This window comes from Bufo bufo, chromosome 3, assembly GCF_905171765.1.
Source record: "Bufo bufo chromosome 3, aBufBuf1.1, whole genome shotgun sequence".
Taxonomy (NCBI): Eukaryota; Metazoa; Chordata; class Amphibia; order Anura; family Bufonidae; genus Bufo; species Bufo bufo.
The window spans coordinates 8,557,743-8,582,550 of record NC_053391.1 but is presented as its reverse complement, the minus strand read 5'-3'; the positions used below and the strand labels follow the sequence as shown (position 1 = coordinate 8,582,550).

At 51.2% G+C, this 24,808-nt stretch overlaps 1 protein-coding gene across 3 annotated transcripts in view; it reads right to left on the bottom strand.

Annotated features, from left to right (window-relative positions):
• The window catches only part of ATP6V1A (ATPase H+ transporting V1 subunit A), a 29,610-nt gene extending 5,977 nt beyond the window's left edge, over positions 1-23,633 (bottom strand). The window contains exons 1-11 of one of the 3 annotated variants that reach the window (XM_040422870.1): positions 23,539-23,633; positions 13,920-13,991; positions 13,390-13,488; positions 12,786-12,914; positions 10,015-10,229; positions 8,418-8,555; positions 7,680-7,831; positions 4,255-4,417; positions 2,067-2,175; positions 1,865-1,987; positions 1,420-1,534 (exon numbers count right to left, since the gene is read on the bottom strand). In XM_040422870.1, coding sequence (XP_040278804.1) covers positions 1,420-1,534; positions 1,865-1,987; positions 2,067-2,175; positions 4,255-4,417; positions 7,680-7,831; positions 8,418-8,555; positions 10,015-10,229; positions 12,786-12,914; positions 13,390-13,471 — 1,226 coding nt within the window. In that variant the 5' untranslated portion in view covers positions 13,472-13,488; positions 13,920-13,991; positions 23,539-23,633. Of the gene's footprint in view, positions 1-1,419; positions 1,535-1,864; positions 1,988-2,066; positions 2,176-4,254; positions 4,418-7,679; positions 7,832-8,417; positions 8,556-10,014; positions 10,230-12,785; positions 12,915-13,389; positions 13,489-13,919; positions 13,992-20,353; positions 20,424-21,666; positions 21,687-23,538 lie in introns of those variants that run through there. The other 2 variants (XM_040422872.1, XM_040422871.1) reach the window with 2 other exon arrangements.
• Positions 23,634-24,808: the final 1,175 nt, after the last annotated feature.

Below are 24,808 nucleotides of genomic sequence, written 5' to 3'. Positions count from 1 at the left end.
GGCAGACATATCTTACAGGTGAGAAGATGGGAGCCCTAACTATCTGGAAAGCAGGAGTCCAATGGGTGGCGCTATATATATCTACCTATCTTATAAAAGGTCTACGGTCAAATACCCCTTTGGTAACTCTTTCTCTCTCTCTCACTCTCGCCTCCTCATCTCCTCTCCCCCCCCCCTCTTCCTTGCTTTCCTTTGCCCCTTCTCTCTCCCACTACTCACCCCCCTCTTAGTCTCTTTCTAGCCCCCCCCTCTAGCTCTCACTTTTCCCTCGCCCCCCCCTCTCTCTCTCTCACTTTTCCCTAGCCCCCCCTCTCTCTCTCACTTTTCCCTCGCCCACCCCCCCTCTCTCTCTCACTTTTCCCCTCGCCCCCCCTCTCTCTCACTTTTCCCTCGCCCCCCCTCTCTCTCTCTCTCACTTTTCCCTCGCCCCCCCCCTCTCTCTCTCTCACTTTTCCCTAGCCCCCCCTCTCTCTCTCACTTTTCCCTCGCCCACCCCCTCTCTCTCTCTCACTTTTCCCTAGCCCCCCCTCTCTCTCTCACTTTTCCCTCGCCCACCCCCCCTCTCTCTCTCTCACTTTTCCCCTCGCCCCCCCTCTCTCTCTCTCACTTTTCCCTCGCCCCCCCTCTCTCTCTCTCACTTTTTCCTCGCCCCCCCTCTCTCTCTCTCACTTTTCCCTCAACCCCCTCTCTCACTTTTCCCTCGCCCCCCCTCTCTCTCTCTCACTTTTCCCTCGCCCCCCCTCTCTCTCTCACTTTTCCCTCGCCCCCCTCTCTCTCTCTCACTTTTCCCTCGCCCCCCTCTCTCTCTCTCACTTTTCCCTCGCCCCCCCTCTCTCTCTCACTTTTCCCTCGCCCCCCCTCTCTCTCACTTTTCCCTCGCCCCCCCCCCCTCTCTCTCTCACTTTTCCCTCGCCCCCCCCCCTCTCTCTCTCACTTTTCCCTCGCCCCCCCTCTCTCTCTCACTTTTCCCTCGCCCCCCCTCTCTCTCTCACTTTTCCCTCGCCCCCCCTTCTCTCTCTCACTTTTCCCTCGCCCCCCCTTCTCTCTCTCACTTTTCCCTCGCCCCCCCTTCTCTCTCTCACTTTTCCCTCGCCCCCCCTTCTCTCTCTCACTTTTCCCTCGCCCCCCCTTCTCTCTCTCACTTTTCCCTCGCCCCCCCTTCTCTCTCTCACTTTTCCCTCGCCCCCCCTTCTCTCTCTCTCACTTTTCCCTCGCCCCCCCCCTCTCTCTCTCACTTTTCCCTCGCCCCCCCCCTCTCTCTCTCTTTTCCCTCGCCCCCCCCCTCTCTTTCTCTCTCTCTCTCACTTTTCCCTCGCCACGACCCCCCCCTTAATTTTTTGAGGGGTGGGGGTCCTGGGGAGCATTCTGGAGGATGGGTGGTTATGTGCTCAGGCCGTGCCGTCCGGCGCTCATACTTACGCCCCCACAATGCTGACGCTGCCTTCCCTCTCGGGGTTTCCCAGACACTTCACCCGTCCGGCTCGCTCATAGAAAGAGGCCAATCGAGCTCCCAGGTAGGCGGGGTACCCGCTGTCTGTACAGGGAGGAAGCACAGGACTATGGGACATCACAGAAATCGGCCAACCCCCATGGTATATATGGTATATAGGTGACGAGATGTTCATGGACTAGGTTGTATGTCGGATGCTTATATCTACTGAAGATAAGCGGATGCCAGACACATCTGGTGCCACTTATCTCTGAGGAAACAAATGATCGGACAGGACGAAATCCAAACTGTCTGACCCTTGTACCAACAGGAGAAGTTGGGGGAGAGTCTGTCTAGGGACCAGTTGGCCCCTTATGCGTCTCCCCCATGATACCCTGAGGCTGATATTGGCCTCCCCTTGGCACAGGTACTTACCAGCGGGCATTTCTGCCAAACGTCCGGAGATTTCTCTGAGTGCCTCGGCCCATCGAGAGGTGGAGTCGGCCATCATGCTGACGTGATAGCCCATGTCTCTGAAATACTCCGACAGTGTGATTCCTGCAAGGCAGAGAGAAGGACATTCAGTCCTGCCAGCTGCACGACTGTGGCCTGACCAGCAGGGGGCGCCAGCACTTACCAGTGTAGATGGAGGCTTCTCTGGCGGCCACGGGCATGTTGGATGTGTTGGCGACCAGAGAGGTTCTCTTCATTATACTCTCCACTTTACCGTCCACCTCCATAGTCAGCTGCAACACAAGCCACAAGTGATTAGAAAACTCCCATTCCTGACAGATTTACGTGCGAGCTCCAGCCACAAAGCGTGAAATACACCGACGCGTCCGACCGTGCCAAGAACCGCAGCTGCTCCTAACCAGGGGTGCAGCCTGGGCCTCAGCTTGTGTGAGGTCAGACTCAGGGGAACAGCTGAGGACTCAAGAAGGCTCAGTCCTCAAACGACCCCAGACAAAACCCCTCCGCATCTACTGGAGCAAAAAGACCCTCCCGGAGCAACCTGCAACTTCTGGATTTGGGGGTACAGTCCTCATTGGGAACCCCATATATGTGAAGGCGTGGCAGTCCTTCAGATATCTACATCATTTACCAGGGTTTGCATTCTTGCTACAGATTTAACAGATGAAATCTCCAAGCATTCCCTGCTGGTTCAGTGTCTGCAGAGAGACGGGTCTGGTGGTCTGCAAACTGGAGAGCGTCCTCCTTACACCAGGTACAGCACAGCCAGCTCATGTGGAAAACGCTAACTGCCCCCCTGTATACTAGGAGCGCAGCTAAACTGTTAGGGTAAGTAATGTATGTACACAGTGACTGCACCAGCAGAACAGTGAGCGCAGCTCTGGAGTATAATACAGGATGTTACTCGGGATCAGTACAGGATAAGTAATGTATGTACACAGTGACTGCCCCAGCAGAATAGTGAGTGCAGCTCTGGAGTATAATACAGGATGTAACTCAGGATCAGTACAGGATAAGTAATGTATGTACACAGTGACTGCTCCAGCAGAATAGTGAGTGCAGCTCTGGAGTATAATACAGGATGTACCTCAGGATCGGTACAGGATAAGTAATGTATGTACACAGTGACTGCCCCAGCAGAATAGTGAGTGCAGCTCTGGAGTATAATACAGGATGTAACTCAGGATCAGTACAGGATAAGTAATGTAATGTACACAGTGACTGCACCAGCAGAATAGTGAGTGCAGCTCTGGAGTATAATACAGGATGTAACTCAGGATCAGTACAGGATAAGTAATGTAATGTACACAGTGACTGCACCAGCAGAATAGTGAGTGCAGCTCTGGAGTATAATACAGGATGTAACTCAGGATCAGTACAGGATAAGTAATGTAATGTACACAGTGACTGCACCAGCAGAATAGTGAGTGCAGCTCTGGAGTATAATACAGGATGTAACTCAGGATCAGTACAGGATAAGTAATGTATGTACACAGTGACTGCACCAGCAGAATAGTGAGCGCAGCTCTGGAGTATAATACAGGATGTAACTCAGGATCAGTACAGGATAAGTAATGTAATGTACACAGTGACTGCACCAGCAGAATAGTGAGTGCAGCTCTGGAGTATAATACAGGATGTAACTCAGGATCAGTACAGGATAAGTAATGTATGTACACGGTGACTGCACCAGCAGAATAGTGAGTGCAGCTCTGGAGTATAATACAGGATGTAACTCAGGATCAGAACAGGATAAGTAATGTATGTACACAGTGACTGCACCAGCAGAATAGTGAGTGCAGCTCTGGAGTATAATCCAGGCTGTAATTCAGGATAAGTAATGTAATGTATGCGGATTCCTTCTATATATAAACTATAAATGGTGTTTACAGGTGTACAATGTCTTTCAGTATGTTGTTGATTTAGTTATAATTTAAGGGACTCTGCCAGTAGTTTTGACCACACAAAACAGATGACAGCACTAGGTAGGGCCTGGAGAAAGCAATTTATGTAGCTTTTATCATCAGGAGTAGTGTGAATATGAAGTTTTATTCAGCCACATTTTGCTCCTGCAAGTGTCCAGGTGGTGGAGCTTCACTGAAGTTCTCTGAGCTGCTTCGCAAACCCCCTCCCCTCTGAGTGACAGAAGTAATGGTCTCCTGGTTGGATGCTACATCTGTCACTCAGAGGGGAGGTGCTGGGATGGCATTTAAAGTGAAGTTCCACCGCCTAGACATTTTCAGGAGCAGAACTGCATATTCACACTACTCCTTATGACAAAAGCTATCTTGCCAGCACCTTCCTAGTGCTGCCAGCAGTTTAGCATGGCTCCCTTTAAATGCAGGTAATCTCACCTCAGGAAAGTCCCTCAGTACTTCAGACATCTCGTTTCCTCGTTCTCCACATCCAACGTAGATGATGACATCACTGTTTGAGTACTTAGACAAGGACTGTGAGATCACAGTCTTACCGCAACCAAAAGCCCCTGGGATGGCGGTGGTCCCACCTTGTACACACCTGAGGAAGGAATCGCACATCAGTCACACTGAGGATCTCCATCATGGAGGGAGCAGTCACGTCCCTGTGACTTAATCCCACTGACTTAAGGGATCGACAGGGATTCAAAGACCTGCGTATCAGTACTGCCTGGAGCTTAGGCTATTTTCACACTTGCAGCAGTCTGATCCGGCAAGCAGTTCCGTCGTCGCAACTGCCCGCCGGATCCGCCGATCTGGCTGTGACTGAAAGCATTTGTGAGACGGATCCGGATGCGGATCAGTCTCACAAATGCATTGCAAGAACGGATCCGTCTCTCGCTTGTCATGCGGACCGACGGATCCGTCTTGTATCTTTTTTCACATTTTTACCGGTCTGCACATGCGCAGGCCAGAAGGACGGATCCGGCACTAATACATTCCTATGGGGAAAAATGCCGGATCCGGCATTCAGGCAAGTCTTCCGTTTTATTCGCCGGAGATAAGACTGCAGCATGCTACGATTTTATCTTTTGTCTGATCAGTCAAAACGACTGAACTGAAGACATCCTGATGCATCCTGATCGGATTAGGCTGAGTTCACACGGGCGAGTATTCCGCGCGGGTGAAATGCGGGAGGTGAGAGCATTGCACCCGCACTGAATCTGGACCCATTCATTTCTATGGGGCTGTGCACATGAACTGTGATTTTCATGCATCACTTATGCGTTGCGTGAAAATCGCAGCATGCTCTATATTGTGCGTTTTCCACGCAATGCAGGCCCCATAGAAGTGAATGGGGCTGCGTGAAAATCGCAAGCATCATCCGCAAGCAAGTGCGGAAGCGGTGCGATTTTCACGCACAGTTGCTAGGAGACGATCGGGATGGAGACCCGATCATTATTATTTTTCCTTATAACATGGTTATAAGAGAAAATAATAGCATTCTGAATACAGAATGCTTAGTACAATAGCGCTGGAGGGGTTAAAAAAAAATAATTTTTTTTTTATCTCACCTTAATCCACTTGCTCGCACAGCCCGGCTTCTCTTCTGTCTTCATCTTTGCTGTGTGCAGGAAAAGGACCCTTGATGACATCACTGCGCTCATCACATGGTCCATCACATGATCCATCACCGTGGTGATGGATCATGTGATGGACCATGTGATGAGCGCAGTGACGTCATCAAAGGTCCTATTCCTCAAAGAAGAAGACAGAAGAGAAGCCGGCTGCGCAAACAAGTGGGTTAAGGTGAGTTAAATTTTTATTTTATTTTTTTAACCCCTCCAGCGCTATTGTACTATGCATTCTGTATTAAGAATGCTATTATTTTCCCTTATAACCATGCTATAAGTCTACACAACACCTAACCTAAACCTGAACTTCTGTGAAGAAGTTCGGGTTTGGGTACCAAACATGGCAATTTTTCTCACGCGCGTGCAAACACATTACAATGTACACTCGCGCAGAAAAATTGCGCATTTTCCTGCAACGCATCCGGACCTTATCCGGACATGCTCGTCTGCAAGGGGCCTTAGGCCCCTTTCACACGGGCGAGTATTCCGCGCGGATGCGATGCGTGAGTTGAACGCATTGCACCCGCACTGAATACCGACCCATTCATTTCTATGGGGTTGTTCACATGAGCGGTGATTTTCACGCATCACTTGTGCGTTGCGTGAAAATCGCAGCATGCTCTATATTCTGCGTTTTTCACGCAACGCAGGCCCCATAGAAGTGAATGGGGTTGCGTGAAAATCGCAAGCATCATCCGCAAGCAAGTGCGGATGCGGTGCGATTTTCACGCACGGTTGCTAGGAGACGATCGGGATGGAGACCCGATCATTATTTTCCCTTATAACATGGTTATAAGGCAAAATAATAGCTTTCTGAATACAGAATATATAGTACAATAGGGCTGGAGGGGTTAAAAAATAAATAAATAATAATTAAACTCACCTTAATCCACTTGCTCGCGCAGCCGGCATCTCTTCTGTCTTCATCTTAGCTGTGTGCAGGAAAAGGACCTGTGGTGACGTCACTCCGGTCATCACATGGTCCGTCACCATGGAAAAAAATCATGTGACGGATCATGTGATGACCGGAGTGACATCACCACAGGACCTGTTCCTGCACACAGCTAAGATGAAGACAGAAGGGATGCCGGCTGCGCGAGCAAGTGGATTAAGGTGAGTTACATTTTTTTTAACCCCTCCAGCACTATTGTACTATGCAGTCTGTATTCAGAATGCTATTATTTTCCCTTATAACCATGTTATAAGGGGAAATAATACAATCTACAGAACAACGATCCCAAGCCCGAACTTCTGTGAAGAAGTTCGGGTACAAAACATGCCGATTTTTCTCACGCGCGTGCAAAACGCATTACAATGTTTTGCACTCGTGCAGAAAAATCGTGCATCTTCCCGCAACGCACCCGCACCTTTTCCCACAATGCCCGTCTGAAACCAGCCTTACTCTCCATTCAGAATGCCTGGGGATATGCCTGATCAGTTCTTTTCCGGTATTGAGCCCCTGTGACGGAACTCAGCACCGGAAAAGAAAAACGCTAGTGTGAAAGTACCCTTACCTTTAAAATTTCAATTCATCACTATTGTCTGGATCTCTGCTTCCTGTCAATGAATATAAACCATCTTTTTCTTACATCCAGAAGCTGAAAATACTAATAGTTCTCACAGTTGAGGGTTTGTTACAATTGTATCCAGTCTAGACGATCCTCTGTGAGGTGAACGCATCAGCAGAACAAACTTCTCTCCTGTCCTGATACTTTGCTGCCATGCATCAGTGCAGGTAAACTTTGCCTGTACACAAACTGTCTACATTCACTGAAAGCAAGCAGAGATGGTGAGGAACTGAAACAAAAAGTACATTATGAAGTTTCTAAGCTTTTCAATGATTAAAGGGGTTTTCCAGGGTTTTGATACTGATGACCTATCCTCAGGAACCCCCCTGATCAGCGGTTTGAGAAGGCAGCGGCGCTCCGCAGCCTTCTCCGTGCTTACCAAGCACAGCGCCGTACATTGTATAGCCGCTGTGCTTGGTATAGCACTCAGCCCCATTAAAGTGAATGGGACGGAGCAGTCATACCAAGCACAGCCGCTAAAGAATGTACAGCACAGTGCTTGGTAAGCTGCAGGAGCGCCGCTGCCTTCTCAATCAGCTGATCGATGGGGGTCCAGGGTCTCGGACCCCCCACTTATCATATACTGATCACCAGTATCAAACTCCCAGAAAACCCCTTTAAGCTGTATCCAAGTGACTGTACTGTCTCTTTAAGAACTTACGGGAACAGAGCGTCCAGCACTCTCTGGCCGGTCAGCAGCGGGTGATTGGCGGGCAGCTTCTCAGTCACGGGGCGGACCGTTCTTACAGGCCACACTTGGACCATTGTGAACTTCTCCTTCACGCCCTCAAACTCCAGCTCCAGCACCACGTCCTAAAGGAGGGGGGGGGCATAATGCAAAAAAAGAAAAGAAGAAAAGAAGAAAAGGTCAAGATGAGGGATCTCGTACAGTTCCAACACAAAGCAGCCGTCTCAGCACATCTTTAGCTTCTGCCAACAGCTGAGACACATGGTCGCCTTTAGGACCGCACAGAATATGTAATCTTGCAATGCATTGTGGGATGTAGTAGCATAGAGACGAACCGGATCTCTCGATTCTTTACGCTAGGAGCGCGACAACCTGCAGAATTGTGAATGCAGCTCTGGAGGTAGCACAACATCAGAGCAGAATGCAACAGATGAATGAAGCTCGAGAAAACAATACGAAGTCATCTATAACCTGACGGGGTCTTCATCTGAATGGCCGCCATGTAATGCCACGCTTCTGCAGGACAGACACTGCGGGGGAAATCTGTGCTCGGACACGGCAAGGAAGCCGGATCAGCGGATATAGCGCGGGGGGAGCTTCGGGTGGCTTCATTTGTGCAGTACTTCATTTCCCCTGTGCGGGCGCTGCGGGTCTGGTCAAGTTTCTGGCTGCAAAACTACAACGATTATACCACTACGGCGGACATCTTACCGAGGTGTCGTAGTGGCCGGGCGGCGCCAGGTAGGTGACCGTACCCCGGTTGCGAGGAGGGAGCATAATCTTGTGCTTGATGAGGGAATTCTCAAATACGCTTCCATAAATATCTCCTCCTGTGATGTGACTGCCGACCTGCAGGACAAACCGGGAATTACACGATGAGACCCAGTAATGTGCAAACGGCAGTGCATAGATGTGAGGAGCGACCAAAGGAGGTCTGCAGCATGAAAACCACACACCCATCAGCCATAACATTAGAACCCCTGCCGAATATTGTGTACCCCCCTCTCTGACCCGTCATGGACTCCACATGCCCTCTGAGGAGTCCTGTGGTATCTGATCCTGGAAGTTGCTCGGTGCGGCCTCCGGATGAGATCTGGCAATTTCCAGACAAAAGTCACTACCTTCATCTCGTTCTCATTGTGGCCGGGCATTATCCTGCCGATAGAGGGCACTGCCATTAGGGGGCACCACTGCCATGAAGGGAGTACTTGTCTGTATAATGGTTAAGTAGTTCACACATGTCACATCGACATGACTCCAGGAGCCAAGGTTTCCAGCTGAACATTGCCCAGAAGGTCACACTGCCCCTGCCGCTTGTCTTCTCTCCTTAGTGCACCTGGTGCCATCTCTTCCCCAGGTAAGTGACGCACATGGACACAGCTCTTCCCATAGTGCACCTGGTGCCATCTCTTCCCCAGGTAAGTGACGCACATGGACACAGCTCTTCCCATAGTGCACTTGGTGCCATCTCTTCCCCAGGTAAGTGACGCACATGGACACAGCTCTTCCCATAGTGCACCTGGTGCCATCTCTTCCCCAGGTAAGTGACGCACATGGACACAGCTTTTCCCATAGTGCACCTGGTGCCATCTCTTCCCCAGGTAAGTGACGCACATGGACACAGCTTTTCCCATAGTGCACCTGGTGCCATCTCTTCCCCAGGTAAGTGACGCACATGGACACAGCTCTTCCCATAGTGCACCTGGTGCCATATCTTCCCCAGGTAAGTGACGCACATGGACACAGCTCTTCCCATAGTGCACTTGGTGCCATCTCTTCCCCAGGTAAGTGACGCACATGGACACAGCTCTTCCCATAGTGCACCTGGTGCCATCTCTTCCCCAGGTAAGTGACGCACATGGACACAGCTCTTCCCATAGTGCAGCTGGTGCCATCTCTTCCCCAGGTAAGTGACGCACATGGACACAGCTCTTCCCATAGTGCACTTGGTGCCATCTCTTCCCCAGGTAAGTGACGCACATGGACACAGCTCTTCCCATAGTGCACCTGGTGCCATCTCTTCTCCAGGTAAGTGACATGCACGCACCTGGCTGTCCACATGCCGTAGGCGCCCATGACCCCGTCACTGGTTCTTCGTCCTAGGAGCACTTTTGGTAGTTTATAACCACCAGTACACACCACAGACCCCTCACAATGCAGGAGATGCCTTGACCCAGTTGTCTTGTCAAGGTGGCTCAGATCCTTACACTTGGCCCATTTTTTCCTTTTGCCATTGTGGCCAGATCATTAATGTTATCCACCGTCACCTATTTTAATGTTATGGCTGATAACCACTCGGACCACTCACCCGAAGACTCTTAAAGGGGGTGAACTCCCACTTGATGTGTCCGCTCAGGGCGGACACGTTTACACCCCTGGGGATATAAATACTTTGTGTGGAGTCACTAATGTCCTTCAGAGGTCTCTGGATACCATCAAAAATGGATCCCATGATGCCAGGACCCAGCTCCACAGAGAGGGGCTTCCCAGTGCGTAGGACGGGGTCTCCAACCGATACTCCAGCTGCGTGAGGGACGCTGAGGAAATTCACCGCAAACACGTGAAATACGACATAAGAACATCCATCAGAGCCTCAGACCCAGAGTAGGGCTGCACGATATATCGCAAAAGTAATCGAATCGCGATAATCGGCAAATGCGGTTTGGCGATTCGGCCGAGCCGAAAATGCCGCGATTATTATATATGAAGGGGCCCCTATTGATTAAAAAAGTCCTCTGTCCTATTGATAACAGGTCCAGCCTCTGTACTTACTTTCACAATGAATGCACTGCAGCGACGAGCGGGAGCGAGCGAGCCGGCCGGCGCGTGACTGACGTCACTTAGTCACGCTCCTGCTTCCTGAATTAAGTGGGAGGAGCGTGACAGTGACGTCAGTCACGCGCCGGCCGGCTCGCTCTCTGCCGCTCTCTGCAGTGTGAGTGCATTCATAGTGAAACTGTGAAAGTACAGAGGCTGGCCATTTTATGAATAGGAGAGTTAACACATGAAGGGACACATGGGGCCATGAGGGGAACCAGCATAAGATGCTATATGTGTGTCTTATGCTGGCCCCCCTCGTGGCCCCATGTGTCATAGCACACATCCCCCGTAACAGTGCCCTCCGCAGGTCCCCCGTAACAGCGCCCTCCGCAGATCCCCCACATAACAGCGTCCTCCGCAGATCCCCCACATAACAGCGTCCTCCGCAGATCCCCCACATAACAGCGTCCTCCGCAGATCCCCCACATAACAGCGTCCTCCACAGATCCCCCACATAACAGCGTCCTCCACAGATCCCCCACATAACAGCGTCCTCCACAGATCCCCCACATAACAGCGTCCTCCACAGATCCCCCACATAACAGCGTCCTCCACAGATCCCCCACATAACAGCGTCCTCCACAGATCCCCCACATAACAGCGTCCTCCACAGATCCCCCACATAACAGCGTCCTCCACAGATCCCCCACATAACAGCGTCCTCCACAGATCCCCCACATAACAGCGTCCTCCACAGATCCCCCACATAACAGCGTCCTCCACAGATCCCCCACATAACAGCGTCCTCCACAGATCCCCCACATAACAGCGTCCTCCACAGATCCCCCACATAACAGCGTCCTCCACAGATCCCCCACATAACAGCGTCCTCCACAGATCCCCCACATAACAGCGTCCTCCACAGATCCCCCACATAACAGCGTCCTCCACAGATCCCCCACATAACAGCGTCCTCCACAGATCCCCCACATAACAGCGTCCTCCACAGATCCCCCACATAACAGCGTCCTCCACAGATCCCCCACATAACAGCGTCCTCCACAGATCCCCCACATAACAGCGTCCTCCACAGATCCCCCACATAACAGCGTCCTCCACAGATCCCCCACATAACAGCGTCCTCCACAGATCCCCCACATAACAGCGTCCTCCACAGATCCCCCACATAACAGCGTCCTCCACAGATCCCCCACATAACAGCGTCCTCCACAGATCCCCCACATAACAGCGTCCTCCACAGATCCCCCACATAACAGCGTCCTCCACAGATCCCCCACATAACAGCGTCCTCCACAGATCCCCCACATAACAGCGTCCTCCACAGATCCCCCACATAACAGCGTCCTCCACAGATCCCCCACATAACAGCGCCCTCCACAGATCCCCCACATAACAGCGCCCTCCACAGATCCCCCACATAACAGCGTCCTCCACAGATCCCCCACATAACAGCGTCCTCCACAGATCCCCCACATAACAGCGTCCTCCACAGATCCCCCATAACTATGTCATACCCAGCCGCGTCAGCGGCTCATATGGGAAAATCCAAGCAAATAGACCTCTAGCACAATTCCCTTAAAATATCGCATCGCACATAGTTATCGCAATTTTTAGGGCCCTAATCGCAATCGCACAAAATTCCCATATCGTGCAGCCCTAACCCAGAGTAAGAAACCTCCGCATCCGACAAACGTCCCCTGAGCCCAGTGCATGTGTAACGGCAGGACGTCTGTCCACCGAAACACAGCTCCGAGGTCAGAATTAATCAACTTCTGTAATATATAATATAGTTTCTGTCATACTTACCTGGCTCCCCGACACCCGCTTCGCTTCTGACGCCCACATGGCCGCCACTGCATCTACCCGTGGAAGAAAAGATCAAGGTGTCGGGAATGCAAGCCAATAGCAGGCCGAGACGGGGACGAGCCTCCCTAGTGTCGCCCGCAATGCTCGTCCCTGTTGCGGCCTGCTATTGGCTGCTAAGCCCCCGAGATGCAGCGGCGTCAGAAGCAATGCAGGTCCCGGGGAGCCAGGTAAGTATAACCTCTGTCAGGGGCCCAGGCCGATTGGAAGGCATTTTAGGGGTTGGATAACCCTTTTAATTCTGTGCCCCCAATGCAGCTGTCATTTCCCTTCAATCACCCGTACAACAACTGCATTGGGCAGGAGATACAGAAACATAAGACACATTGCAGCAAACCCGCATACGGTCACGATTCAGCACTTTGCTTTATGTAGTATGCACACACCCGTCCGCTACGCTTTGCACTATGCCCCGGAACCTGGATGAAAGGATACAGGTCTCTTCATAGACTTGGATTGTGGCCATATCTCCTTCCAGACGAATGATCTCCCCGACCAGCTCGGAATGTCCTACCCGCACCAGCTCGTACATGGCAGCCCCCGCCATGTTGGACGCTGTCACCACTGTGCGACAAACAAGACCAGAGGTTAAAACAGGAGGGAACGAAGCATCGGGGGGGCAAGTCCGACCAATCCAGCGAGCGCCACTTTACTGATGTCAAGTTAGATCTTTCTTATTCTCCACTCACACCCAAAGCTGCATCCACAATTCTTTTGGAGACCTTGCAATGGGCTGCGCTCTGATAAGTTGCATTATAGGGGGGTGTGGTGCATTTTATCTTTCTCAACAGATATCCAAACCACTTGGGGCGCATCAAGTCTCCACAAAACTGCTCCAACCAGCAGGGGGCAGCAGAGGTATAAGCTCCTGCAGCCAGAGAGCCAAGAGCAAACTAGCAGAATTGTGAACGCAGCTCTGGGTGTGATTAGAGAGAAGACATGATCCAAAATATGCCCTTAGAGGTGTGCTGGGCATATTAAACATTGACCTTCCCTGCCATGTCTGCTCAGGTATTAACCCCGCCAGCGCCGCACTCACCAGGCCCGGAGACGCCATGCACGTAACCGAACGTGCTCTCCCGATCTTCATCCCTGATCTTTGGTAATTTGGAAAAATCCATGTTTATTCCTTAAATATCTGAAGGAAAAAAAAAAAGTAATGTTATTCCCGATTCCTGCATGAGACGACTCCTCTTAAAGGGACCATGCCTATATGTAGAAAACCCCACGGCTGAGATGATGAACGGCGTGGCTGCCGCTTCCACTATCATCCAGCCTGGTTGCTAGGGATACAATGTATCAACCAGAGCCTTTAGATAAAGGTTGTCAGGCAGCAAGTTCCCTAGCAACCAGCCTGTACTAGATTTGACCCAAAGGAGTGGGGCTGACAGCAGGGAAGGGGCGGGAGGCTTGTCAGGACTGACATCAATCCATCTGCCGTCTAACTGAGGGGCCCCTGGACAGAATAAGGTTGTGGGCCCTCGGTCTACTCAGTCCTCATCCTCTCGGCTCTGCTGGTAACAGGAGGACAGAGAATTTATTCTTCCACCATTAGACTTGATAACTTACGGATTTACAGGATATGCACGCAGCTCTGGGGCCGGAGGTGACGTCACACACTGGGGGTCTCCAATCGATCACCTGGAATGAAGCAGAAATGGAAATGGGTGGGTGCATAAATACCGCCATGTAGAGGCCTGCAGAGCTGTGGGCAGCATGTGGCGGCTGGGGCCTGGTACAGGTTAAGGGTATGCTCCCTGTCAGAACATCCCCGGGAATCTCTCACCCGGACGTCAATTCATCACCAAGTTATTGGGTGAAGTACCAGCTGCATGTGAATGGAGGAGGGGAGTAAACCCGCAACCCCCCCATCTGCAGATGTCACATCACCCACCATCCCTGCAGCATCTGTCATGGCTTCTCCGACAAGACCAGGATAATCATCCCCCCCCCCGAAGGGAGAACAGTTGGCTCAGATCTGTGCACCCGACCAGCACTCACCTTTTAATAGGGAGCAATAGACTGTATTCTCCTGTCCTACAGTCATCCTCCCCCTGAAATGGCTGATAACAGGGGGCAATAGATTGTATTCTCCTGTCCTACAGTCATCCTCTCCCCTGAAATGGCTGATAACAGGGAGCAATAGACTGTATTCTCCTGTCCTACAGTCATCCTCCCCCTGAAATGGCTGATAACAGGGGGCAATAGACTGTATTCTCCTGTCCTACAGTCGTCCTCTCCCCTGAAATGGCTGATAACAGGGAGCAATAGACTGTATTCTCCTGTCCTACAGTCATCCTCCCCCTGAAATGGCTGATAACAGGGGGCAATAGACTGTATTCTCCTGTCCTACAGTCATCCTCTCCCCTGAAATGGCTGATAACAGGGAGCAATAGACTGTATTCTCCTGTCCTACAGTCATCCTCTCCCCTGAAATGGCTGATAACAGGGAGCAATAGACTGTATTCTCCTGTCCTACAGTCATCCTCTCCTCTGAAATGGCTGATAACAGGGGGCAATAGACTGTATTCTCCTGTCCTACAGTCATCCTCTCCCCTGAAATGGCTGATAACAGGGGGCAATAGACTGTATTCTCCTGTCCTACAGTCATCCTCTCCTCTGAAATGGCTGATAACAGGGGGCAATAGACTGTATTCTCCTGTCCTACAGTCATCCTCTCCCCTGAAATGGCTGATAACAGGGGGCAATAGACTGTATTCTCCTGTCCTACAGTCATCCTCTCCCCTGAAATGGCTGATAACAGGGGGCAATAGACTGTATTCTCCTGTCCTACAGTCATCCTCTCCCCTGAAATGGCTGATAACAGGGAGCAATAGACTGTATTCTCCTGTCCTACAGTCATCCTCTCCTCTGAAATGGCTGATAACAGGGGGCAATAGACTGTATTCTCCTGTCCTACAGTCATCCTCTCCCCTGACATGGCTGATAACAGGAGGCAATAGACTGTATTCTCCTGTCCTACAGTCATCCTCTCCCCTGAAATGGCTGATAACAGGGGGCAATAGACTGTATTCTCCTGTCCTACAGTCATCCTCTCCCCTGAAATGGCTGATAACAGGAGGCAATAGACTGTATTCTCCTGTCCTACAGTCATCCTCTCCCCTGACATGGCTGATAACAGGAGGCAATAGATTGTATTCTCCTGTCCTACAGTCATCCTCTCCCCTGAAATGGCTGATAACAGGGGGCAATAGACTGTATTCTCCTGTCCTACAGTCATCCTCTCCCCTGAAATGGCTGATAACAGGAGGCAATAGACTGTATTCTCCTGTCCTACAGTCATCCTCTCCTCTGAAATGGCTGATAACAGGGGGCAATAGACTGTATTCTCCTGTCCTACAGTCGTCCTCTCCCCTGAAATGTCTGATAACAGGGGGCAATAGACTGTATTCTCGTGTCCTACAGTCATCCTCCCCCCTGAAATGGCTGATAACAGGGAGCAATAGATTGTATTATCCTGTCCTACAGTCATCCTCTCCCCTGAAATGGCTGATAACAGGGAGCAATAGATTGTATTCTCCTGTCCTACAGTCATCCTCTCCCCTGAAATGGCTGATAACAGGGAGCAATAGACTGTATTCTCCTGTCCTACAGTCATCCTCTCCCCTGAAATGGCTGATAACAGGGAGCAATAGACTGTATTCTCCTGTCCTACAGTCATCCTCTCCCCTGAAATGGCTGATAACACGGGGCAATAGACTGTATTCTCCTGTCCTACAGTCATCCTCTCCCCTGAAATGGCTGATAACAGGGGGCAATAGACTGTATTCTCCTGTCCTACAGTCATCCTCTCCCCTGAAATGGCTGATAACAGGGAGCAATAGACTGTATTCTCCTGTCCTACAGTCATCCTCTCCTCTGAAATGGCTGATAACAGGGGGCAATAGACTGTATTCTCCTGTCCTACAGTCATCCTCTCCCCTGAAATGGCTGATAACAGGAGGCAATAGACTGTATTCTCCTGTCCTACAGTCATCCTCTCCTCTGAAATGGCTGATAACAGGGGGCAATAGACTGTATTCTCCTGTCCTACAGTCATCCTCTCCCCTGAAATGGCTGATAACAGGGAGCAATAGACTGTATTCTCCTGTCCTACAGTCATCCTCTCCCCTGAAATGGCTGATAACACGGGGCAATAGACTGTATTCTCCTGTCCTACAGTCATCCTCTCCCCTGAAATGGCTGATAACAGGGGGCAATAGACTGTATTCTCCTGTCCTACAGTCATCCTCTCCCCTGAAATGGCTGATAACAGGGAGCAATAGACTGTATTCTCCTGTCCTACAGTCATCCTCTCCTCTGAAATGGCTGATAACAGGGGGCAATAGACTGTATTCTCCTGTCCTACAGTCATCCTCTCCCCTGAAATGGCTGATAACAGGAGGCAATAGACTGTATTCTCCTGTCCTACAGTCATCCTCTCCTCTGAAATGGCTGATAACAGGGGGCAATAGACTGTATTCTCCTGTCCTACAGTCGTCCTCTCCCCTGAAATGTCTGATAACAGGGGGCAATAGACTGTATTCTCGTGTCCTACAGTCATCCTCCCCCCTGAAATGGCTGATAACAGGGAGCAATAGATTGTATTATCCTGTCCTACAGTCATCCTCTCCCCTGAAATGGCTGATAACAGGGAGCAATAGACTGTATTCTCCTGTCCTACAGTCATCCTCTCCCCTGAAATGGCTGATAACACGGGGCAATAGACTGTATTCTCCTGTCCTACAGTCATCCTCTCCCCTGAAATGGCTGATAACAGGGAGCAATAGACTGTATTCTCCTGTCCTACAGTCATCCTCTCCCCTGAAATGGCTAAAAACAGGGAAAATAAGACAGAGGGAAGCGGCTGAGGTCCAAATATATGCAATCTGATAATAGGCACAAAGGATCCCGTTTCATACCAAGAAGTGACCCTCAGAGGAAGTTGTGTCACACGGCGTTAGGAAATATCTGCCAGAAATTCCCGATTCACCAGATACCACTGCTTGTACACAAGGAGAGACTACAAGCCCCAGCAGACTCCAGACATGCACTCTCAGTTCTTCTTCAGAGCTGAAATCAACCAGAGTCTTGGTGATGTGCCTTCAAGCTCCCACGGCCCTACTCTGCATTACAGGAGACCAGCCACACTGTTAAAGGGAGCAGGTGTCTACTTAGAAGCTTGCTGACGATTTCCAGTGACATCACTGTAAGTGCGGCTCTGTAGCATAACACAGTAAAAACGTAATGTAATGTAATTATAAAAGAAAAAAGTTACTGATTAAAAGTGTACGAAGCAGAAAACGATAAGAAAGTACAACTGTTTTTGAGTCCTGCCCCACAGGAGGAGAGAGCTCAGCATCTAGCGAGGAGTCGTCCTGCCCTACAGGAGGAGAGAGCTCAGCATCTAGCGAGGAGTCGTCCTGCCCTACAGGAGGAGAGAGCTCAGCATCTAGCGAGGAGTCGTCCTGCCCTACAGGAGGAGAGAGCTCAGCATCTAGCGAGGAGTCGTCCTGCCCTACAGGAGGAGAGAGCTCAGCATCTAGCGAGGAGGAGTCCCGCCCTACAGGAGGAGAGAGCTCAGCATCTAGCGAGGAGTCGTCCCGCCCTACAGGAGGAGAGAGCTCAGCATCTAGCGAGGAGTCGTCCCGCCCCACAGGAGGAGAGAGCTCAGCATCTAGCGAGGAGTCGTCCCGCCCCACAGGAGGAGAGAGCACAGCATCTAGCGAGGAGTCGTCCCGCCCCACAGGAGGAGAGAGCTCAGCATCTAGCGAGGAGGAGTCCTGCCCTACTGGAGGAGAGAGCACAGCATCTAGCGAGGAGTCGTCCTGCCCTACAGGAGGAGAGAGCTCAACATCTAGCTAGGAGTCGTCCTGCCCCACAGGAGGAGAGAGCTCAGCATCTAGCGAGGAGTCGTCCTGCCCTACAGGAGGAGAGAGCACAGCATCTAGCGAGGGGTCGTCCTGCCCCACAGGAGGAGAGAGCACAGCATCTAGCGAGGAGGAGTCCTGCCCCACAGGAGGAGAGAGCACAGCATCTAGCGAGGAGTCGTCCTGCCCCACAGGAGGAGAGAGCTCAGCATCTAGCGAGGAGTCGTCCTGCCCTACAGGAGGAGAGAGCTCAGCATCTAGCGAGGAGTCGTCCTGCCCTACAGGAGGAGAGAGCTCAGCATCTAGCGAGGAGTCGTCCTGCCCTACAGGAGGAGAGAGCTCAGCATCTATCGAGGAGGAGTCCTGCCCCACAGGAGGAGAGAGCTCAGCATCTAGCTAGGAGTCGTCCTGCCCCACAAGAGGAGAGAGCTCAGCATCTAGCGAGGAGGAGTCCTGCCCTACAGGAGGAGAGAGCTCAGCATCTAGCGAGGAGTCGTCCTGCCCTACAGGAGGAGAGAGCTCAGCATCTAGCGAGGAGTCGTCCTGCCCTACAGGAGGAGAGAGCTCAGCATCTAGCGAGGAGTCGTCCTGCCCCACAGGAGGAGAGAGCTCAGCATCTAGCGAGGAGTCGTCCTGCCCTACAGGAGGAGAGAGCTCAGCATCTAGCGAGGAGTTGTCCTGCCCTACAGGAGGAGAGAGCTCAGCATCTAGCGAGGAATCGTCCTGCCCCAGAGGAGGAGAGAGCATAGCATCTAGCGAGGAGTCGTCCTGCCCTACAGGAGGAGAGAGCTCAGCATCTAGTGAGGAGTCGTCCTGCCCTACAGGAGGAGAGAGCTCAGCATCTAGCGAGGAGTCGTCCTGCCCTACAGGAGGAGAGAGCTCAGCATCTAGTGAGGAGAAAAAAAAAAAAAAAAAAAAAAAAAAAAAAGGATGCAACACCGACGTCGTCAGTATTTTTTGCAGAATGCATATAATCTGAGCACGCAGAGCCCCTTCTTCTGCAGGTTCCAGGGGCGACGAGGACTCATCAACCTTGAGATCCACCCTGTATATAACACTACGAGGGTCCTCTGCAGCCACCTCACCGCCCACACACCTGGGATGATGCCTGCAGACCCTGCGAGCTGCGGCTGTGCCATCTCTGAGGTGGTGACTCACCAGATTTCCGAGCTGCTTCTCTAAAAGAAGCTGCGAGATCGGGCACCGCAGTGTGTGGAAATCGTGCACAGACTGCACCCCTCCCCCACCGCATTCCCTAAGGACACCATGATATCTCAAGCAGGGGAACCCCAACATCCCTGCCCGATGTGACCTTGCTGTGTGCTGGAGGTCGAGGCACGGTCAAACCGGCCCCATAAAAACTGCAGAGAGTGGAACAATGCAGATGGAGATCCAGGATCGCCCAATGTCATGTGGCAGATATGGGGTTAATGGGGCACATCTCACAGAAACTAGGGAGGCAAATGGCCCCTCATACAAGCCTGGGACCCGCTACACGTCCTATGACCGTCCCTCGTGCCCAAGGGTTCTTTGGGATGCCCACACCACAGCCATACTTTCTGGTAGAAGTCCTCACCCTTCTCAACATCTCTGCTGTCAGTGAATGAAAATACTTTAGCTGACACCCAATATCCGTCTCACAGCTGAGGATCTGTGACAACTGTATCTATCCTAAAAAAAAAAAAAGGAAATTTTCCCTGCACCGATACATTGTAACAGACCCTCAGGATATCAGAAAGATGTGTGCTTTCCTCACAAAGGATGGTCCATACTGGATACAACTGAAACAAACCCTCTGCTGTGAGAAGTATGAGGGCTAAATGTTTTCAGTTTCTCTAGATGGAAACAAAATTGTTCCAATTCACTGACAGCAAGCAGTAGTGCATCCGAATCATCAACACAGTGTAACAATAATGCATCCAAGCCATAGACACAGTGTAACAATATGTATCCAAATAACAGGGTAACTAGAGAAGATTAACCCTTTCCAAGCCCACACAGCTGCAGCCCTCTACAGACTCCCACAACCAAAAAATCATCTGCTGTAACACCCAACATGCACAGCACTGTGCAGCCTTCATTCCTGCTGGGAGTTGTAGTAAACAGTGGTTTCCCCTCCACACAGGTACTCACGGCCAGGATCCACAGTATGAATGGAGCGCTGGGGGTGATCTCCTCTCCCTGGAGTCACATGAGGAGGAGGAGGAGGAGGCTGCACACTTCCCTGTTCACTGCTCAGCTGACTGGTCACCTGACTGCGAGCTCACAACCCAAGCAGATGAATCATCATCATCATCATCATCATCATCAGTGCAGGCCAGGAATCTAATGTTCCACAGCACAAGAACTTGAAAGCCAACAGAATAATCCCTCAACCTGTGCTGTCACTTTAAGAGGGAACATTAGAAGATTGTATCATCTCTAGAAATGAAATATAAGTGAGAAGATCACAATCGGCGTCCGGGTGACCCGCCACCGGCAAGAGTAATGTGCCCCCAACATACAGGAACTGCACTGACCACCGGCTAGAGGAATGTGCCCCCAACATACAGGAACTGCACTGACCACCGGCTAGAGTAATGTGCCCCCAACATACAGGAACCGCACTGACCACCGGCTAGAGGAATGTGCCCCCAACATACAGGAACCGCACTGACCACCGGCTAGAGTAATGTGCCCCCAACATACAGGAACTGCACTGACCACCGGCAAGAGTAATGTGCCCCCAACATACAGGAACTGCACTGACCACCGGCTAGAGTAATGTGCCCCCAACATACAGGAACCGCACTGACCACCGGCTAGAGGAATGTGCCCCCAACATACAGGAACCGCACTGACCACCGGCAAGAGTAATGTGCCCCCAACATACAGGAACCGCACTGACCACCGGCAAGAGTAATGTGCCCCCAACATACAGGAACTGCACTGACCACCGGCTAGAGTAATGTGCCCCCAACATACAGGAACTGCACTGACCACCGGCTAGAGTAATGTGCCCCCAACATACAGGAACCGCACTGACCACCGGCTAGAGGAATGTGCCCCCAACATACAGGAACCGCACTGACCACCGGCTAGAGGAATGTGCCCCCAACATACAGGAACCGCACTGACCACCGGCTAGAGTAATGTGCCCCCAACATACAGGAACCGCACTGACCACCGGCTAGAGTAATGTGCCCCCAACATACAGGAACTGCACTGACCACCGGCTAGAGTAATGTGCCCCCAACATACAGGAACCGCACTGACCACTGGCTAGAGTAATGTGCCCCCAACATACAGGAACCGCACTGACCACTGGCTAGAGTAATGTGCCCCCAACATACAGGAACTGCACAACTGTTACCAGCTGTAACACCCAACATGCACAGCACTGTGCAGCTTTCATTCCTGCTGGGAGTTGTAGTAAACAGTGGTTTCCCCTCCACACAGGAACTCACGGCCAGGATCCACTCCTGTGCCATCCACAGATCTCCCCATAACAGTGTCATATGAAGGAGGAATCATTGTGGTTAGAGGTGATCACAGCGACTCCCCCTTTAACCAGTCCTCTGCCTGTACTGCCCGTGCTCTATGAAATCTTACCCCCCCCGAGCTCACGGTACATCACGTGTTCTGCCGTCACACCACATGGGAATGTCATACAAACCGACACACGTGGATAACTCCTGTATATGCAGCTTTATCATCGTAGAAGGAGAAGTCCTGCAGCTAAGTGTCTGTGTTTCCATTCCCTGACATTTAAGAACACTGCTTGCTGTCAGTGAATAGAAACATTCACAAACCCCTCCTGCTCACCTGTGAAGGCCACTACGTTTAAGAGCTCGCTGACAACGTGATCAGGACATGTTCTTCTTTACTCACAGCAAGCAGAGGCGGCTTATATAAGGCAGGAAAAAAAAGACGTAAGCTTTTCCACAGGCTGCAGTAAGTTCAGAGAACGGCCCCGGAGCCGCTTACATACCAGGACAGGGAGATGATGGTACCCCAGGAGAACCCCGGCCTTATTACTGTAGTATTCCTTCAGAGCTGAATAAAGGGGCGTGGACTTGGTTCTTAAACATCTGCCCCCTGTGGTGAATCGGGGAAGTGCGTCACATGTCTGGCCTAAGACCACAACACCCATCCTAACAGCGCCTACCCGGAGGAGTTACCTGAGGCTCCTGGGACTAGAACTTATCACTTATAGGTAGGAGGACTTCTAGGACCCTGCAGGCTCCATGGCCGGCGCACCCCCTATAGTGACCAGGATACAATGTACAGTGTGATCGGGCCATATATCATACACAACCCTCTGTTCATCCTGCCGAGGAGATCAGTCACCTGTGACCGGCCGCATACCGCCGAGTGCAGCACTGGAGGCAGCAGTATAATGTACGGTGTGATATATAACATTATAATGTACGGTGTGATATATAACGGGAGGATAACATTATAATGTACGGTGTGGTATATAACAGAGGATAACATAATGTACGGTGTGGTATATAACAGGAGGATAACATTATAATGTACGGTGTGATATATAACGGAGGATAACATTATAATGTACGGTGTGATAGGGCCATGTATCATACACAACCCTCTATTCATCCTGCCAAGGAGATACCGCCGACTGCAGCATTGGAGGCAGCATTATAATGTACGGTGTGATATATAACAGTATAATAACATTATAATGTACGGTGTGATATATAACGGAGGATAACATTATAATGTACGGTGTGATATATAACAGTATAATAACATTATAATGTACGGTGTGATATATAACGGAGGATAACATTATAATGTACGGTGTGATATATAACAGTATAATAACATTATAATGTACGGTGTGATATATAACGGAGGATAACATTATAATGTACGGTGTGATATATAACAGGATGATAACATTATAACGTACGGTGTGATATATAACAGGATGATAACATTATAACGTACGGTGTGATATATAACAGGATGATAACATTATAACGTACGGTGTGATATATAACAGGAGGATAACATTATAACGTACGGTGTGATCGGGCCATGTATCATACACAACCCTCTATTCATCCTGCCAAGGAGATACCGCCGACTGCAGCACTGGAGGCAGCATTATAATGTACGGTGTGATATATAACGGATGATAACATTATAATATATGGGGGGGGGCTCCTGTCATTATCTCGGTCCCCAGCATTGAATGAGGTGACGTCTTGCTCCTCACCCATCACCCCCGGCGGACCAGGACTACCTCCCCATCATCTCCACTCACACATGGCGGCCGCTGCCCGGTAACGCCCGGCCTGACAGTGACCTACCTGCCGGAGGATGGTCCCGGTGCTCTGTCACAGGCCCGGCAGCTACAACGACGTTTCTCCCTCCCACTGCAGCAGCTCACCGGCCGTCACCAATCAGCTGACCTTACTACCGCCCCCAAATATCGCGATAGGAGCCTGGGAGGATCGCACCGCCATCTTTGATGAGGGCAGTCTGCCAGCAGGTGAAAACTACTGCAGACCTGAAGCGCAGCAGTCACCCCTAGCAACCTGCAATTGGAGACTAGTACAGGCAGGAGGCGGAGCTGTCACCCCTAGCAACCAGCAGGTGGAAACTATTACAGGCAGGAGGCGGAGCTGTCACCCCTAGCAACCAACAGGTGAAAATTATTACAGGCAGGAGGCGGAGCTGTCACCCCTAGCAACCAACAGGTGGAAATTATTACAGGCAGGAGGCGGAGCAGTCACCCCTAGCAACCTGCAGGTGGAGACTAGTGCAGTCAGGAGGCGGAGTAGTCACCCATAGCAACGAGTAGGCAGAGACTAGTGTAGGCAGCAGGTGGAGCTGTCACCCCTAGCAACCAGCAGTTGGAGACTAGTACAGGCAGGAGGCAGAGCAGTCACCCCTAGCAACGAGTAGGCAGAGACTAGTGCAGAAAGGAGGGGGAGCTGTCACCCCTAGCAACCAGAAGGCAGAGACTAGTGTAGGCAGGAGGTGGAGCTGTCACCCCTAGCAACCAGCAAGCAGAGATTAGTTCAGGCAGGAGGCTGAGCAGTCACCCCTAGCAACCAGAAGGCAGAGACTAGTGTAGGCAGGAGGTGGAGCTGTCACCCCTAGCAACCAGCAAGCAGAGATTAGTACAGGCAGGAGGTGGAGCAGTCACCCCTAGCAACCAGCAAGTGGAAACTAGTACAGGCAGGAGGCGGAGCAGTACCCCTAGCAACCAGCAGGTGGAAACTATTACAGGCAGGAGGCGGAGCTGTCACCCCTAGCAACCAGTAGATGGAGACTAGTGCAGGCAGGAGGTGGAGCTGTCACCCCTAGCAACCAGCAGGTCTAGACTATTACAGACAGAAGGTGGAGTTGTCATCCCTAGCAACCAGCAAGCAGAGATTAGTACAGGAAGGAGGCTGAGCAGTGACCCCTAGCAACCAGTAGGTGGAGACTAGTGTAGGCAGGAGGTGGAGCTGTCACCCCTAGTAACCAGCAGGCGGAGACTAGTGCAGGCAGGAGGCGGAACAGTCACTTCTAGCAACCAGCAGATGGAGACTAGTACAGAAAGGAGGCGGAGCAGTCACACCTAGCAACCAT